Below are 17,642 nucleotides of genomic sequence, written 5' to 3' on the forward strand. Positions count from 1 at the left end.
TCATGGAAAGAAAATGAACAGGAAAAAATTTAAGTTATTTCCACTTGGGAAGGTGCCAATAAAAGTTGACTCGGGAGACTGAGGGGGAAGTATCCTTGTGGTGATGAGTCTGCTGCTTAAGGAGCCCTGGAACAGTATTATAAGTGGAAACCTTTGACACCCCTCTGCTGTTGTGCTGAGATATCTGTAAGGATGGAAAATTTTGGCAGTCAAAACATCATGGATTATTCTTACCATTTTATAATTTACAATAGCATAATAGATAGTACTAGTACAGGACAATTATTTACCAATGTCTGCCTACTAAAGTAGTATAACCTTTTTTTTCTTCATAGGTAACCAGACTGGTATGAACAGCAGCTATTACAGCAGTGGAACCCGTGGATCAATGGGTGTAAATGGAATGGGAGGAATGTCCAGCAGCATGAGCATCAGTGGTGCCTGGGGGATGTAACAACCAGCACCCACTTTACCACAACTTTTTTAAGCAAAAGGTTTAACAATTTTGCAATACAAGCTTGTGATTTATGCTTACTGTAAGTGAAATTGGGATTTTTTTTATCTTTAGGTTCAGTATTTTCAAATATACAAGAATTTATCTAGGATGTCATAATTGAATACTAGCTGTTAATTTCTCAGCTTTTCAAGTGATGTAGGATGTATGTAAGCTGTGAACTACTTTAGTTTATAGTAGTTTCTATTGTTAAATGTTGCTCTTATACTACATCTACTATTTTGAAAATCATTTTTTTTTGTAAATCTATTTTCTTCAGTTAAAAATTAAACAGTTGGCATGTTTGTTTTTTTAATATCCCAGGCATGTTTAAGAGTTTGTTTTTTTAAGTTAATGGAAGGAGATGTTGAGGTAATGCCCATTACATTAAGGTTTCAGTCTAGTGTTTATATAAAATTTCTAAACGATTGTATTGACACTTTTTGTTAGTACTGCGCTGTGCAAAGTGAAACTTGTTAAATAAATCTTCTTTTAAATCCAAAAAGTTTTTATTGGACATTTTTCAATCTAATACACCCTGGCAAGATGTTAAACAATGTTGTTAAACAATGAACTGTAATTTAATCAGATTTTTTTTTTTGAAATTTGTTTAAGGTTTTAAGCAATAACTTGCACAACTGTAAAGACTGTTTGAACACATTACAATACAGCACACAGTCGGTGCAAAATTGTAAACATTTCCCATCTCCTCCCTCCTCCTCCATCAGTGTAGTCCACAATGTCACAAGAGAGAAGCCAGTAGAGAACAGCAATGCCATCTTCCAAGTCCATACTTCTCCTATAGTTTAACGTATATGCACAAGCCTATGTACCATTCCTGTTTGAACATTGTAATGGGCTGTCAAGCATGGTAACCCCTGCACTGCCTCCACGTAGATACAGTGTCATGAAGATCACAAGAGTGTGCAACATGATCCATGAAAGGTTTCCAGATCATCAAAAAAGAAGTCATTCTGTTGTGTTTGGTTGCTGTTAAGGCGGCCAACTTATGGTACTGATGTAGTATCAATAATGCCCTGGAGTCTCGGGATCTGATGCGACTTCCACCGAAGAGCTATCTGACTAAATGCAGCAATAAACATTTGCATACAAAACCGTTGTGTTTTATTAACAGTATTAGGGAATATTTGCAATAATGCTGTATCAACAGAGGGTACCAGTAAAACTCCCAAAAGGGTAGTCAGCCATTTAAACACCTCATCCCACAGCTTCTTAATTAGGGAACATTCCCACCAAATATGTAAAAATGTACCCTGTTCCCCACATGCCTGCCAGCAGGAGTCGGACACCAAAGGGGAGAATCGGTGAAGCCTATCCGGCGTAAGGTACCACCTATATTTTATCTTGTAGCAGTTTTCCTGCATTCGGGTGGATATAGAACACCTCCGAGCATTATTAAAAACATCTCCCCAGGCCTTCGCCCCAGTTGTCTGCCCAAATCAAATTCCCACCTGGAAATAAACTTACACAGCTCTGGCAGGATAGGGAAGAACAATTGATATATTTTAGATTTCGAGCCTTTGCGCCTATCACTATGTAAATAATAGGTCTCCAGTAACTACCGCTCCTAAATGTAAGAATCTGACCCTCTGCAGGCCCTGTACATAGTGGGTCACTTGTGCATACACCAAAAAATCATGGTGGTCAAGATGAAATTGTGCGAAGAACCTATCCCTAGGAATGATAGCGCCTTGGGATAATATATGTCCAATTGTGGTGACCCCCATCTCCCGCCAACGTTGTAGACGTTTGATAACCAGTAGGTAAGCAAACATTATGTAGTAGGGATGTTTGATAAAAACAATTTATGATCCCCAACAAGGCGGTGACGATTGTTAGCCCACATGGGTATGGTAATTGCTAGTGACCAGGGAATGGCTTGTATTGGTCTCCAGGTAGCATGAGTCTGCCATGGGATTGCTGACAGTGCCATGGGTCCCACAATCTGCTGTTCTACGAGTGCCCACTGCTTTGGGGCTACCTGATGTATATCTAAGACTGCTAGCAATTGTGATGCTGCATAATAGCCTAATAGATTAGGGACTCCCAATCCCCCCTGTGATTTTGGTAAATATAGTACCTGTCTCGCTAACCGAGACGGGCATTGCCTCCAGATGAAGTTGAAGATTTTTTTCTGCCAGGTGTGCAGAATCGGCGAGGGAATATATACTGGCAATGATTCTCTCCGGTGCCGCCTCCCTGCACTGCCCCCTCGATCCGGGTCGGCCCTCCCCGCGCGATTGGCGTAGGCCCATCGGGGCCAGGGGAGGTGGACCAGGGACAAGCCTCTCGCGAGGCCCCGAGGTGAGGAAATAACAGCTGCAAAAACGCGGCGAATTCAAAAAAACAAAAAAGCAGCCGCATTTGGAAGGGCACAGCTAAGCCCTCCCCGGAAGCCCCGACGCCTCCCCAGAGCCCTTTAAAGGGCCGAAAACGACTGCAGGCGATCCTTTCTCTCCGGCGCCGCCGCCCTGCACTGCCCCCTCGATCTGGGTCGGCCCTCCCCGCGCGATCGGCGTAGGCCCATCGGGGCCAGGGGAGGTGGACCAGGGACAAGCCTCTCGCGAGGCCCCGAGGTGAGGAAATAACAGCTGCAAAAACGCGGCGAATTCAAAAAACCAAAAAACAAAAAAGCAGCCGCATTTGGAAGGGCACAGCTAAGCCCTCCCCGGAAGCCCCGACGCCTCCCCAGAGCCCTTTAAAGGGCCGAAAACGACTGCAGGCGATCCTTTCTCTCCGGCGCCTTTCTCTCCGGATCCTTTCTCTCTGGCGCCGCCGCCCTGCACTGCCCCCTCGATCCGGGTCGGCCCTCCCCGCGCGATCGGCGTAGGCCCATCGGGGGGAGGGGAGGTGGACCAGGGACAAGCCTCTCGCGAGGCCCCGAGGTGAGGAAATAACAGCTGCAAAAACGCGGCGAATTCAAAAAAACAAAAAAAAAAAAAAGCAGCCGCATTTGGAAGGGTACAGCTAAGCCCTCCCCGGAAGCCCCGACGCCTCCCCAGAGCCCTTTAAAGGGCCGAAAACGACTGCAGGCGATCCTTTCTCTCCGGCGCCGCCGCCCTGCACTGCCCCCTCGATCCGGGTCGGCCCTCCCCGCGCGATCGGCGTAGGCCCATCGGGGCCAGGGGAGGTGGACCAGGGACAAGCCTCTTGCGAGGCCCCGAGGTGAGCGAACAAAAGTCCCGCCCACCGATACAGCTCCTCCAATAGGAGCCAGCCCTTGAGGGGTTTTAAATCATTATCCAGCCCAGCGCCGCGCGCCGAAGGAGCGCGACAAAGGGGCTTGCCCCTTTGTCGCGCTCCTTAGTGTAGCCCCTTGGAGTGCCCCAGGGCCTATCCCTATAGCAGTCAGCCTCTATTTCTCCCAGGCAAAAGACTAATATCTCTAACACGCCTTAGAACAGCAGCACCTGTGCCTGCATTGTGAGGCCCCTAAACCAAATCTATCCAAAGAATTCCAGTAACTCTTTCTTACTCCGACTCATCTCGGTGAGCCATGGCAGCGCTCATTTAGTAAGCAGCCATCCAGATCTCACCCAGTGCCCAGTCTGCACTTTACCATCCAGTGCTCACTCAACTAGCAACACCCAGCGCTCACTCAACTAGCAACCATCCAGCGCTCACTCAACTAGCAACACCCAGCGCTCACTCAACTAGCAACCATCCAGCGCTCACTCAACTAGCAACCATCCAGCGCTCAGTTACGAAACCAATCATGGCGATCTCATCCATCCCCATCATCCACAACCTCAAGAGACCATCAGCAAAAAAACAAGCCTTACCACACTCTTTACAAAAAAGACTCATCCCTATTGTCATCTCACCTTTAAACCAACTACTGGGACTGTCACTTTTCACCTTATCACTGCTGAACGCACAGTCTTTGACTAAGAAAACTCACCTGCTTCATGACTATCTGCTGGAAACAAACACAGACATATTTGCAATCACTGAAACCTGGTTAAAACCAGAAGACATCGCTACAATCAACCAACTCCCTACTCACTCGTACAACATATTCTCAATCCCCAGACTCAAAAAAACAAGGAGGAGGTCGTCTTCTGGCAGCAAAAAAAACACTAGGAATATCACTACAAACTTCAATATCTTCACATTCTCTAGAATTTGCCGTATTTAAATCCTCTCACCTTCAAATCGGGCTTACATACGCCACCCCAGGATACCTCGAAACCGATCCATCACCTTTGATTGAAAATATAGTAAAACACATCAACTCCGACACACCAGCGATACTATTGGGGGACTTCAACCTCCATGTGGATGTATCTCCCCATTCTCACAGCTGTGAAACTCTCCTAAGCACACTAAACTGCATGGGTTTCAAACAAATAATTAAGGAACCCACCCACAAAGCTGGTCATACGTTGGACCTCATTTTCATTAACCAGGAACTTACTCTTTCCTCTCACCCTACATGCCTTCCAGTTCCCTGGTCGGACCATAAGCTGATCAACACAACACTAAAGATAAACCTACCTACACTCCCAGAAAAGCAGAATAACACAATCCAATTCAAAAAAATGTGCAGCCAGGAAATTCTCAGCAACAGCCTATCGGATGAACTTAACCAAGTGGACCTTACTAACGCGGACTCAGCCATTTTGTCCTGGAACAACATTACCAAAAAAGTGGCCGATACTACATGCCCAACTATTACCAAAGCTCCTCAAGCAAACAAGGACAACAGAAAACCTTGGTACACACCAAAACTAAAATCCTTAAAACAGGATCTCAGAAAAAAAGAACAACACTGGCGGAAAAACCCAACATACGCCAACATCACAGCATTCAAAACCATGATGCACCATTACAGAATATCCATCCTCCAAGCAAAAAGAGACTTTTACTCACAAAAAATCCACCACTTCATTTTCGACCCTAGAGCGCTTTTTTCTTTGGTCTCATCCCTCACTAAACCCCTACCAACATCCATACCAGATGATAAAGCAGCAAGCAAAGCAGAAGAACTGGCAACCTACTTCAAAAACAAGATACCAAATCTACTAACTCAGTCCATTAATAATAACAATAATAATTACACTACGCCAGTAATACCTCGAGCTGCAGTCTCATCACAAAAGGCTAGCCTTAAGGAGTTCGAACCGACCTCATCCTTAAAAAAGCTCAAACCTTCTTCTCACCCTCAGGATACCATACCCACCAATCTCCTCATCTCTTGTGCTAAAATCATATCCAAACCCATCGCACAAATCATAAATTGCTCCTTCTCTCACGGGATTGTACCTGACCCACTAAAAATGGCAATCATAAAACCACTCATAAAAAAACCTAATCTTTCTCCTGAAAACCCAGGCAATTTTCGCCCAATAGCTAATCTACCATTCATCGCAAAAATCTTGGAACGAGTTGCAAACAAACAACTAACAGAATACCTAAACGACCACAAAATTCTTTCCCCATCGCAGTTCGGTTTCCGCCAATCTCGAAGCACCGAAACCCTCCTAATCTCATTAACGGACTCTATATTACTTAAACTTGAAAACAGACAACCGTGTCTTCTCATCCTCCTAGATCTAACAGCAGCTTTTGACACGGTCAATCACAACACATTAATAGATCGCCTGGCAGAAATTGGCATCAGAGATGAGGCCCTCAACTGGTTCAAATCGTTCCTACAGAACAGACAGTATAAGGTCAAGATCAACAAGGAAGAATCTCAACCAGTCACCTGCAACTTAGGAGTCCCACAAGGATCATCACTCTCTCCAACCTTATTCAATATTTACCTTCTGCCACTCTGCCAGCTCCTCATCAACCTGAATCTCGTCCACTACTTATATGCAGACGATGTTCAGATACTGATTCCAATTACTGAATCTCTCCAAAAAACTCTGGACTTCTGGAACTCTTGCCAACAAGCCATCAACAACTTACTCACTAACCTCAACTTGATCCTTAATCAAAACAAAACAGAATATCTCCTCATTTCCCAAAACGGAACCTACACACTTCCAAGAACCATCATGTCAACTCAATTAACAATAACCCCACAAGTCAGAAATCTAGGAGTTATACTTGATAACCAAATGAATTATAGATCACTCATAAATAACATCGTAAAGGATGGATTCTTCAAATTACAAGTCTTAAAAAGACTGAGACCACTCCTACATTTCAAAGACTTCCGATTAGTTCTACAAGCAATCATTCTCACGAAAATAGATTACTGCAACTCACTTCTACTGGGTCTCCCTGCCAACGCCATAAAACCGCTACAGATGCTGCAGAACGCTGCAGCGAGGTTCTTAACCAAGTCCAACAAAAGAGACCACATCTCACCCCTCTTAAAAAGCCTACACTGGCTTCCCGTCAAATTCAGAATACTATTCAAAGTGCTCTCAGTAACCCACAAGGCAATACACAACCTGGCACCACTCGAGCTCACATTCCCTCTCCAACTCCACACATCTTCCAGACCAGTGAGACAAGCCTACAAAAACAACCTTCAAATTCCACCGATGAAGTCAGCATTAAGTAAAAGAGCTTTCTCCACAGCTGGGCCTAAACTCTGGAACTCTCTCCCATCAGAGCTCAGATCACTGCAATGCTCCACTACATTTAAAAAAAGACTCAAGACTTGGTTATTCAACCAAGCTTTCCCATAACATCAACCTGCGAAATATCCCTGCCAATATCCCCTCAGTGGTAACACGCTAGAGAACTATATAGATCTTCTCTAGAAATCACATGATCTTTGGCAGTCTATTATCTTTGGCAGACTATTATCTTTGGCAGTCTATCATTAAAACCCAGCCTCTAGCCTATATTAGGCACTGCTCATGTTAATTATGTTATTACCCCCATATATCTTAATCCAAGTTAATTCGACCTGTTCATTGTAAGACATTTACTTGTCATTGTTTAAAATGTAAACCGAATTGATCAATAATTTTGTTATTGGAAAGTCGGTATAGAAAAATGCTAAATAAATAAATAAAATAAATAAAGCAGTTTTGGTAAGATGGTCTTAGTGATGACAATCCGTCCCAACCAAGAAAAGATTCTCTTGTTCCATCTACTCATGTCCAGAGTGAGTTTATCAATGAGGGGGAGATAATTTAAAGAGTAGAGGTCCGGCAGCTTAGCAGATAGTTGGACTCCCAGATATTTGATATGGGATTTGGCCCACTTAAATGGGTAGCGCTCTTTTTAACGCCTGTACTAAAATGGGATTCAGATTAATATTAAGTAACTCAGATTTCTCAAAGTTCACCTTGAGATCTGCAACTTTACTGAACTTATTTAATTCCCTCATCACTCCCTGCAGCAATTGTGCTGTATCCGTTAAGGTTAATGGGACATCATCAGCGAATGATAATTTGTAATGGGTCCCTCCCAAGTTGACCCCCTGAATATCGATTGATATTCTGATCTTGGTAGTCAGAGGTTCAAGATAAAGAGCAAAAAGCAGGAGTGACAGAGGGCACCCCTGTCTGGTGCAGTGTGCAATGTCAAATGCTGGACCATAACCATTGTTTACCTTAACCCTTGCTTTGGGATGATCATATAGTTTTTGTATCCATTTAATGAAGTAGGGCCCAAACCCTAGCAGAACTACATTGGTTACTGATTGAACACAGAATTAAATACAAAACCCTATGTACCATCCATAAACTAATTCATGATGAGAAATCAGACTGGCTAAACACAGCATTATGGGTACACGTCCCACACAGAAATCTTCGATCAGCAAATAAAGCACTCCTAACCATCCCCTCAGTTAAAACAGCAAGACTAACCCAAGTGAGGGAAAGGGCCTTATCATTAGCAGGACCCACAATTTGGAACACAATGCCTCCATAGATCAGATTACAAAGTGATCTCAAGGCATTTAAGAAAAGTTTAAAAACATGGCTTTTTAAACAAGCATTTAACAAGGCGACAGGAGAATAGAAATTATTCAGGAATAAGATAAGCACCGACACGCAGTACTTAGGACGATACAGTAGAGTAGTCTATGAACCCCACATCACAACTAGCATATTGATAACACCATATATGATAAATGTACCCGTAAAAGTACCTTCAGTACACTCTGTCATGACCCACTTCTCTAAAAATTATTTTGTAACCGAACCTTTGACTGCACCTGTTAGAATGTACTATATAGTATACTTTTACCTACATTAAATATGTGCCTACATGTAAACTGTTGCGATGGTATATAACTTAGTGACGGTATAGAAAAGATTTTAAATAAATAAATGCCAATTTTTGCAATGTGAGAAATAAGAACAGCCAGAGAACTAAATCAAATGCTTTTTCAGCATCGATGGATAGTAGCACCGCCGGTTCCTGTTCCTTGCGGACTCACCATATTAGATCGAGCACCTTGTGAATATTATCAGATGCTGTGGCACAAAACCAACTTGCAGAGTGGACTAGACTGGGTAGATATTTAAGTTGTAAAGCTAAAAGCCTGGCCAAGATCTTAAGATCAACATTAGTGAGGGAGATCTATCTGAAAGAACTACATAATGTAGGATCCCTACCAGGCTTGGCGAGTACTGTAATACCAGCCACATTTACCTGCGATCCAATAATTCCATCCTCCAGGAGGTCATTATAAAATTGAGCCAGCGGTTCCGCCACTGTAGTAGCACATTTTTTATAATAGGCCCCGGAGAACCTATCAAGGCCAGGTGATTTACCCAGCTTAAGAGATTTGATAACAGATACTACCTCCTCTGCTGTGATAGGGGCCTCCAAATACTGTTGTTGTGCTGGAGTTAGGGAAGGCAAGTCAAGATCACTCAGGTAATCTACAATGTCAGACTGCTGGATATTCGTCTGAGCACTATATAGTGTGCGGGAGAAGATATCCCTAATCTCCGAGGACTTTGTAAAAACGTGCCCTTTTTTGACTTTGATTTTAGAAAAATTATTTTGGGAAATTTTAGTACTCAATTGTCGTGCCAAGAGGAAGCCCGCCTTGTCTCACCCCTTGTAATATACCTGCTTAGTGATATCCAGTGCATGTAACACTTGATTATTATCCAGCTGATACAGAGTAGATTTCAATGCTAATAACTTTTGATAATGATGCGATTGGTTTCTCATGTGTTCCTTGGTCAGTCGAGTGATTTGAGTCAGAATATCCACTCTGGCCTGTAACTGTTTACGCTTGCACATCGCTGCCTTAGAGATCAGTAGCCCTCATGCTACCACTTTTGAGCACTCCCAAAGGGTACCAGAAGTAACCGTAGGGTGTTGATTTAATGTAAAATATTCCTGGATTTGTAAATCCAAGTCCTTGACAAAGTGGGCGTCTTGCATTAAGGACTCATTCAGTTTCCACAATCTGTCTCCCGCATCACTATTACCCATATCTATTTCCAACCTTATGGGAGCATGATCAGACCAAGTGATGGTCTCTTATTTCAGCTGCACAGACCTGATTACTCAGTAAGTTATCTAGTAGGAAATAATCAATGCGGGAATAGCTATTATGAGGTGGAGAATAAAAAGTGTATGAGCGAGATTTTGGGAAACTATTCTGCCAGTCCTCCATAAGCCCCTTTAGGTGGCTCCTAGCTCTGGGAGAGATGGATATTGATGTTGTGGAGTTATCCAACTCCCGGCAAATGGTGATATTAAAATCTCCACCTAGAATTATGGAGCCCTCTGCGTATTTCAGTAAAAGGTCTTGGATCTCCTTCCAGAAGACTTCCTGTTCCCTGTTGGGGGCATAGATGAATATCAGGGCATAGACTTGAGAGCTCATCCAGATCTTTAGCAAGACAAACCTCCCTAAGGGGGTCCGTTAAATGAGATAAATATTCAAACACTAGATGGGCTGAAATCAGAATTCCAGTGCCGGAATATTTAGCTTGGGGCCCATTTGCCGCTAAATAAACATGAGGGTTGTCCCTGCAGGCCACAAGGTGCTCATGCCTCCTCTTTAAATGGGTCTCTTTTATATACACAATATCAGCTTTATACAATTGCAATTCCTTTCTAAGTAGAAAATGCTTTCTGTATGTATTAAGACCTTTGACATTTAGCGATACTAAGTTAACCATGAGATGTAAAAACAAAAAGGAATTCTCCACTGTGAGTCCCACTTACATCCATTAGGAGAAAGGTAGAGAAAGGCATCAGAAAAGAGTGCATTCGTGAACATGAATACCTGGCATTTGGGCAGTAGACTAGAAGCTGTAAATTATCTAGATATAACATTTCCATCGTTACCCAAGCCCCATCCCTACTTGATTCGCTAGCCACCCATCACGAATCAGAACCCTAGGGGTGCATACTATGCAACGCCTGAAACCCCCAATTGACCGCTCCCTTTCCCTAAACAGTAAAACAATATTGCCATTAGGCATTCTTTTCCATGCCATATGACTGCCCAGACATTTGCAGTATGTAGCAAATGAAGCAAACTAAAATAAAGAGAATCTGCTTTGCAGTATCAATTAGAAAAAGTCAAGAGCTGATATACCACTCTTCCAGACATATACAGAAGGATGTTCTATACTCTTGTGCTAGTCCTTCAGCCTTTTTCAACTCGTAGATCGCCCTTCCAGGTTTGCTGTCTGCAGAGGTGACCACGGGCCAGGTCCTGGCCTCCGCCAGGACCGGCCTGTGGTGTTTGCGGGTGGAGCACTATGTTGTTGAGGATCAACTTTGAAGGTAATATCCAAACCCGCTTGTCGAAAGCACTCAGCTGCTTCATCCAGCGTTTTCATTCGGTAGGTGATTCCCTTGCTCTGGATAATGAGGGCAAAAGGAAATGCCCACCGGTAGCTTATCTCCTCATTTCCGCAGGGCAATGGTCACTTCACGAAGCTTGTATCTTTTTTGTAGAGTGGAGGGGGACAAATCATTATAAATAGAAATCTCGTGGTCTTGCCACTTCCACTGAGGATGCGATCTGGCACATTTGAGGACTTCCTCCTTAACCCAAAAATGGTGGAATTTAAAAATTATGTCCCGTGGCTGGTTGTCTCAGTGGGGACCCAATGCCCGATGGGCCCGCTCCAAATCAATCTCTCTGGTACAGCCGCCGGTATTCAGTTAAGAAGTGCCGCTGGAGAGAACAAATTTGCAGATGGCCTCCGCAGTCTGCATGCAGTCCAGATAGTGCTCAGTCTCCGGAATGCCCCTCAGATGAAGGTTTGCCCGGCGCGAGCGGTTCTCCATGTCTTCTAATTTTTCTGCCATGGTCTCTAGCTCTTAGAAACATAGAAATGACGGCAGAAGAAGACCAATCGGCCCATCCAGTCTGCCCAGCAAGCTTCACACTTCTTTCCTTTCATACTTATCTGTTTCTCTTGGCTCCTTAGCAACCCTTGGTTCTATTTCCCTTTCACCCCCACCATTAATGCAGAGAGCAGTGATGGAGCTGCATCCAAGTGAAATATCAAGCTTGATTAGTTAGGGGTAGTAACCGCTGCAACAAGCAAGCTACACCCATACTTATTTGTTTACCCAGACTGTTATTCAGCCCTTATTGGTTATTTTTCTTCTCCCCTGCCGTTGAAGCAGAGAGCTATGCTGGATATGCATTGAAAGCCACATTAACTATCAACAAATATTGAATAAGCCTAATAATTGGTAATACCTATAGCCTATGAACTCTCCGTTAATTTTACATACTCTTACCCACCCATGTGTTTTTTTTTTTAATTTGGAGATGGCAGCCCTCCATCCTTCCACACCGTGAAGGTGGAACACCAACCACTGGCATCCCGCTCCGTGAATGCCTATGTGGCTACTGCCACTCCGTGCAGTGTTTTGCTGCCGCCTCTTTATACACGTCCTCTAGACCTGATGGATCCACAATGTTTATCCCACACCCCTTTGAGGTCCTTCACAGTTTTGGACTTCACCACTTCCTCCGGAAGGGCATTCCAGGCATCCACCACTCTCTCTGTGAAGAAATACTTCCTGATGTTGGTTCTTAGTCTTCCTCCCTGGAGCCTCAGCTCGTGACCTCTGGTTCTGCTGATTTTTTTCTGACGGAAAAGGTTTGTCGTTGTCTTTGGATCGTTAAAGTTTTTCAAGTATCTGAAGGTCTGAATCATATCACCCCTGCTCCTCCTTTCCTCCAGGGTGTACATATTTAGATTCTTCAATCTCTCCTCGTATGACATCCGATGAAGACCCTCCACCTTTCTGGTCGCCCTTCTCTGGAAGCGGTACAGAGAAGGGCGACCAGAAAGGTGGAGGGTCTTCATCGGACTGCACTATGGTTGTCCGCTCTCAAACTTTAACAATCCAAAGACAACGACAAACCTCTGTGGAGATTGTTTTATTTTGTAAGGTCAAGGCGTCAATCGCTGCGCTATGGTTGTCCGCTCTCAGATCGATTTCATCCACACGGTGTCCCATTGCGGTTAGATCCTCCATTTCTGCGATAGAGGCTAGCAGTTCAACCTTGTGGGCTTTAATATCTGTCCGTAACTCCAGAAACCGATTTCGGCCCAGGTCGGAAAATCCGAGCATGAACCTGATGGAAGTGGTTCTCCGGGCTCAATAGCATTGTGCAGCTCGTCCTCATTATCTTCAGCCTCGTGGTGGTCCTCGGCCTGCTCCTCATCTGCGGGCGGTAGCTCCGCTGCAACTTTGCTGAAGGAGAATTGCTTCAAATCGGCCACTCGTTTGCGCGAAGCCATCCTGCAGGATTCCCCCAAATATCTTTAGCCGTTTTGTCACTGGGTGCATTTAAAAGCTATAAAATGCCTCTTTGAAAAATATCGGGAGCAGTCAGATCAGGCGGCCATCTTGTAGCGCTACTCGCTAGCGCCCCAATCAGATTTTTTTTAAATCAACAAGCATACAAGCTGTTCTTTATGTGCAAGATTCAGTTTCATTATTGTACTTGATATATTGCTTGAAGAAAAACACAGTCAAGCATTTACATTATAAAAACGATTACCAGGATCAAAAAATCAGCAAAAATATAATGAATAAAGAAATGACAAACAGTAACAATCTCCAACTACTTAAAGTGGGACTTGGGAGGAATTGACATCACAAAACTATCTATCTATCTATTCTATCTGATCTTCATTTCCCTTCTCATTCCAAGTTATTGTTTTCCTTGTTATATGTAACTGCTTTTCTGCACTATTGTTTAAATGGTAAAGTTTATTATAATTACACCCCTGTTTCTTGTGAACCAGCATGATGGGACCACCGTCTTGAATGTTGGTATATAAAAAAGTTAAATAAATAAATAAATAAATAAAACATTGATGGCTGCTTAGGAGAAGAACCACAGGAACTGCGTAATATTTTCAAACCTGAAAGCACTTCTGTTCCTCTGGAATACTCTGGTTACATGTTGCTGAAAAGAAATACTAGTAATTTGAAGTAATTTGCTTTCTCTGGAAATAACTCTACCACGACTCCTTCCAAGATGGTGACTGGAGACATCCCAGGGCTGATTGAAGAGAACAGCATGGCAGCATGTGAAGGGCTTGAGTTGAGTCCTAGAGATGTGTCTCATGTGTAGAACTTGTCCTGGTTCCAGGAGCTTCAGAAAAATATATCAATAAAGGAAGAGATCCTGGAAAAGATAGACTATCCCTGAGGGGAGGGGATATCTCTGAGCTGGGAGGAGATTGGAGGATGCTGAACTGAAGTTGGAGGAGCACAGGGACTTGGTGTATTTGCATAAATCTGTGCAGGAGCCCCCCTGTACAATTGCTGATTTTTCAGAGAAGCTTGATCTCAAGAAAAGGGTGAGAAGGAACAATGTTTGCTTCAGGGGAATCCCTGAATCTCCAAAATATGCTGATTGAAACCAGAAGTTGAGAATAATTGGAAAAGCAATCATAGTAGCAGGAAAGTCCTTCAATATTTATAACACTTCTCAACTGCTGTTCCCTAGGTCATAGTGGTTTAAAGTTCAAACATACATAAAAAGTTGACACAATAACATCACAAGAAAACTCATACATTCAATAACAAAAACATAATTAAGGAAAATAAACTATCAGTTAATACTCTAAATCACAATATAATGGAATATACTTAGTTTTTGGGTACTTGCCAGGTTCTTATGGCCTGGATTGGCCACTGTTGGAAACAGGATCTGGGCTTGATGGACCCTTGGTCTGACCCAGTATGGCATTTTCTTATGTTCTTATAAAATGTCCTAAAAGACTCCTAAAATCATAACATTAAACAACTTTCCACAGGATTAAATACAAAATAAAAATGGTAATAAATATAACTATGGAGAAATCCAATACAAAGGAGGAGGATGACTGCTCATCAAATGAATAAAATAACTATAAAACAGTGTAAAAAAATAAAAAATGGATGGGGACATGACCCATAATATATGCGATCCAAAACTTGATCAGAAGTCAACAAAATTTGTGTTATGATCATACTTAGCTGATCCTGCTAGAACTCTTGCGGAATTCTGTAAAAGCAGTAACGCTCTTAGCATATTGGTACTCAGGAAAAGTGAATTACAATAATCCAGCTCTATTAATTTATTTAGATTTTTATATTCCGTTTTTTCAGCACTGCAAAGTGTACATCAAAGCGGATTACATTCAGGTGCTATAGATATTTCCCTATCCCCACAGGTTTTACAATCTAATTTTGTACCTGAAGCAAATGAGGGTAAAGTGACTTGCCCAAGATTACGAGTGACAATGTAATTGCTTGAAGTTCTAAAGTCTTCAGGTTGGAGTAGAGGCTTTAATCTCTTTAATACTCTCAATTTATAGTAGCCTGAGTTTAGAGGAGATGTTTTCATGTTAGCCTGTTACCTAGTATAACTTCCAAATCGCTATTTACCACAGGCATAATCTGTCCCTCAAAAATGAACGAGGGATAATCACAATCAGACTTCCTTGTTAAAATAATTCTTAGATTTTGATAAATTCAGTGAAAACTTATTGGCAAATAGCTACTTCTTTATTGCTGATGGATATATTTCTAAGTATGTGAAGGAATTCTCTAGAGATCACGATGGGAATAAAAAATTGAATATCGTTGGTAAATAGTCAAATTTAATCCTGATCCCCCTAAAAGTTTACATGGGGCCAATTAAATGTTGAACAATGAGGCTGACAATGGAAGATCCCTATGGCTCCACTTTCTTCATTATTGCCCAGTCTAGGAATGTATTTCCTATCCTAACTTGAATTGGATGATTCAATAAGGGAACCAATTTAGTATTGGCCCTGGTGATCCAAATTCTTCCAAACATGCTACAAGGACTACAGTGTTGAACGTGGCTACGTCCAACAGAACCAAAAGATAATTTTGACCCTTATCAGAAACACGCCACAGTGTATCCGTTATTGAAAATAATTTCGGTATTGGTTTTTCCTGCATCCACGTTGGTTCTCTGCTTTCTCTAGGATCTTGCAAGAAAAGGCAGAGATGAAATAGGGTAATAACTTTTAAATTTTGATACATCTGAGGGTTGCTTATACAACAGTGGAATAGAGGTCATTTTTAATGCATCTGGTACTTTTCCTTCATTTAATGATAAATTTGATTTTCATTATACAAGGAGCTAGGTCTTTCCTTAATACTTTAAAAAAAAAAAATTGGCGGAGTTGGGTAAAGAGGGCAAAAAGAACTTGTTTGGGAAATCAAAATATTCCCGATTTACATTTGGTAAATATATACCAATGTATATAGAAGAAGGAGAAAAAGAGTGTAAATTCCTGATCTCTTGGAAAAAGGATAAAAACTTATTACAATTAGAAGGCACTAGGCAGATATTAACATCTGTGTTCTTGAGTATGTTGAAATCATACTGGATTGAGCACACTGCTCCCTAGGATCTCCTAAGAAGAATGTCCCTAGAGACATTGCAGCATGCTTTCATGATTTCTCTGAAGGAAGCAGTGATGGTCCAAGGCTAGAAATCTGGGAAGTCTCAATTGGGAGGGGCATACCATCAAAGTTCATGATGACTATCTCCAGTTATGCTGTGCAGGCAGAGAGCTCAAGAAGAACATTCGTTATTGGTGGCTTTTTTTCTTTTGTTTTTTTGCATATTTATATACCGTCGTCCCAAATATGATCAGGGCCGTTTACATAATTTCATACTATGTTTTAACATAGTAAAATGATACAATATAAAACTGAAATAGTAAAACATTTCTCAAAAAACTTTTGAGCTCATTGGTAAGTCTTAATGATGACAGTAATTCTCATAAGTCTGATTTCAGATCCGTGTGCTTCGTAGGCTAATTTGAACAGCCAAGTTTTTAGGTCTCTTTTAAAAACTGTTATCTATGGTCATCCCTAGGGCTTCTGGCATGGTATTCCACAATCTGGGGCCTGCTCCTGAGATTGCTCGGTCACAAACTTCACATATGTGAGCACTCCGAGTGAAGGCATATTTAGTAATTCCTTATTAGCACATCTGAGAACTCTGTGGGACATGAAAATGTAAAGCAGCTCCTATCCAGTCAGTCTTTGGTGTAAATTTTGTAAATCAGTTTTGTACTGAATGTGAAATTATATGGGTAACTAGTGTAAAGAGATTAGTGTTGAAGTTATCTTCAAATTTTCTGCTACTGGTTAATGTGTGGCACTGAGTTTTTTGTAACATTGACAGAGATCTGAGGGTGCTTGCAGGCAGACCAAGGTAGAGGGAGTTGCACTAGTCAATATTAGAGAAAATGAGGGTTTGTAGGACTGATTGGAAATCTTCCTGCTCTGAGAGAGGTTTGAAGTGTCAGTATATGTAGCTTATTGTATCTGGATTTTATTATTGTAGAATGTGTGGTTATGGAGAGCCTATTGTGTATACCCCTAAGTTACAGACAGAATTTGCTATAGAAATTTTGTTGGGTCCAAATTTAAACATTGGTATTCTACTTAAGTAAATCATTTTTGGGTTTTTTTTATTTTTATTTAAGACCAGACAAATGTGAACTAAACGTTTCTGGATGGCTGTCATATATATGTTAAGTAGTTTGAATCTGTGGTCAGGTGAGCTATCTGTAGGGATAAAGAACTGTATGTCAGCGTATATCCAGAAATTTAGCCCTAGTTCAGATAGTAACTTGCACACTGGGAACAGGTATATATTAAAAAGGGTAGCTGAGAGGGTGGAACCCTGAGGTATGCCTATAGTTATGGGCTTATATATATA

General features: G+C 42.1%; 1 protein-coding gene across 2 annotated transcripts in view; it reads left to right on the forward strand.

Annotated features, from left to right (window-relative positions):
• HNRNPH1 (heterogeneous nuclear ribonucleoprotein H1) overlaps positions 1-998 on the forward strand; it is a 129,129-nt gene extending 128,131 nt beyond the window's left edge. For both annotated transcript variants that reach the window (XM_029583596.1, XM_029583597.1), the window contains one exon: positions 336-998. In XM_029583596.1, the coding sequence (XP_029439456.1) occupies positions 336-454 (119 nt within the window). In that variant the 3' untranslated portion in view covers positions 455-998. The remainder of the gene's footprint in view (positions 1-335) is intronic.
• Positions 999-17,642: the final 16,644 nt, after the last annotated feature.

This window comes from Rhinatrema bivittatum, chromosome 18 (assembly GCF_901001135.1).
Source record: "Rhinatrema bivittatum chromosome 18, aRhiBiv1.1, whole genome shotgun sequence".
NCBI classification, from domain to species: Eukaryota; Metazoa; Chordata; class Amphibia; order Gymnophiona; family Rhinatrematidae; genus Rhinatrema; species Rhinatrema bivittatum.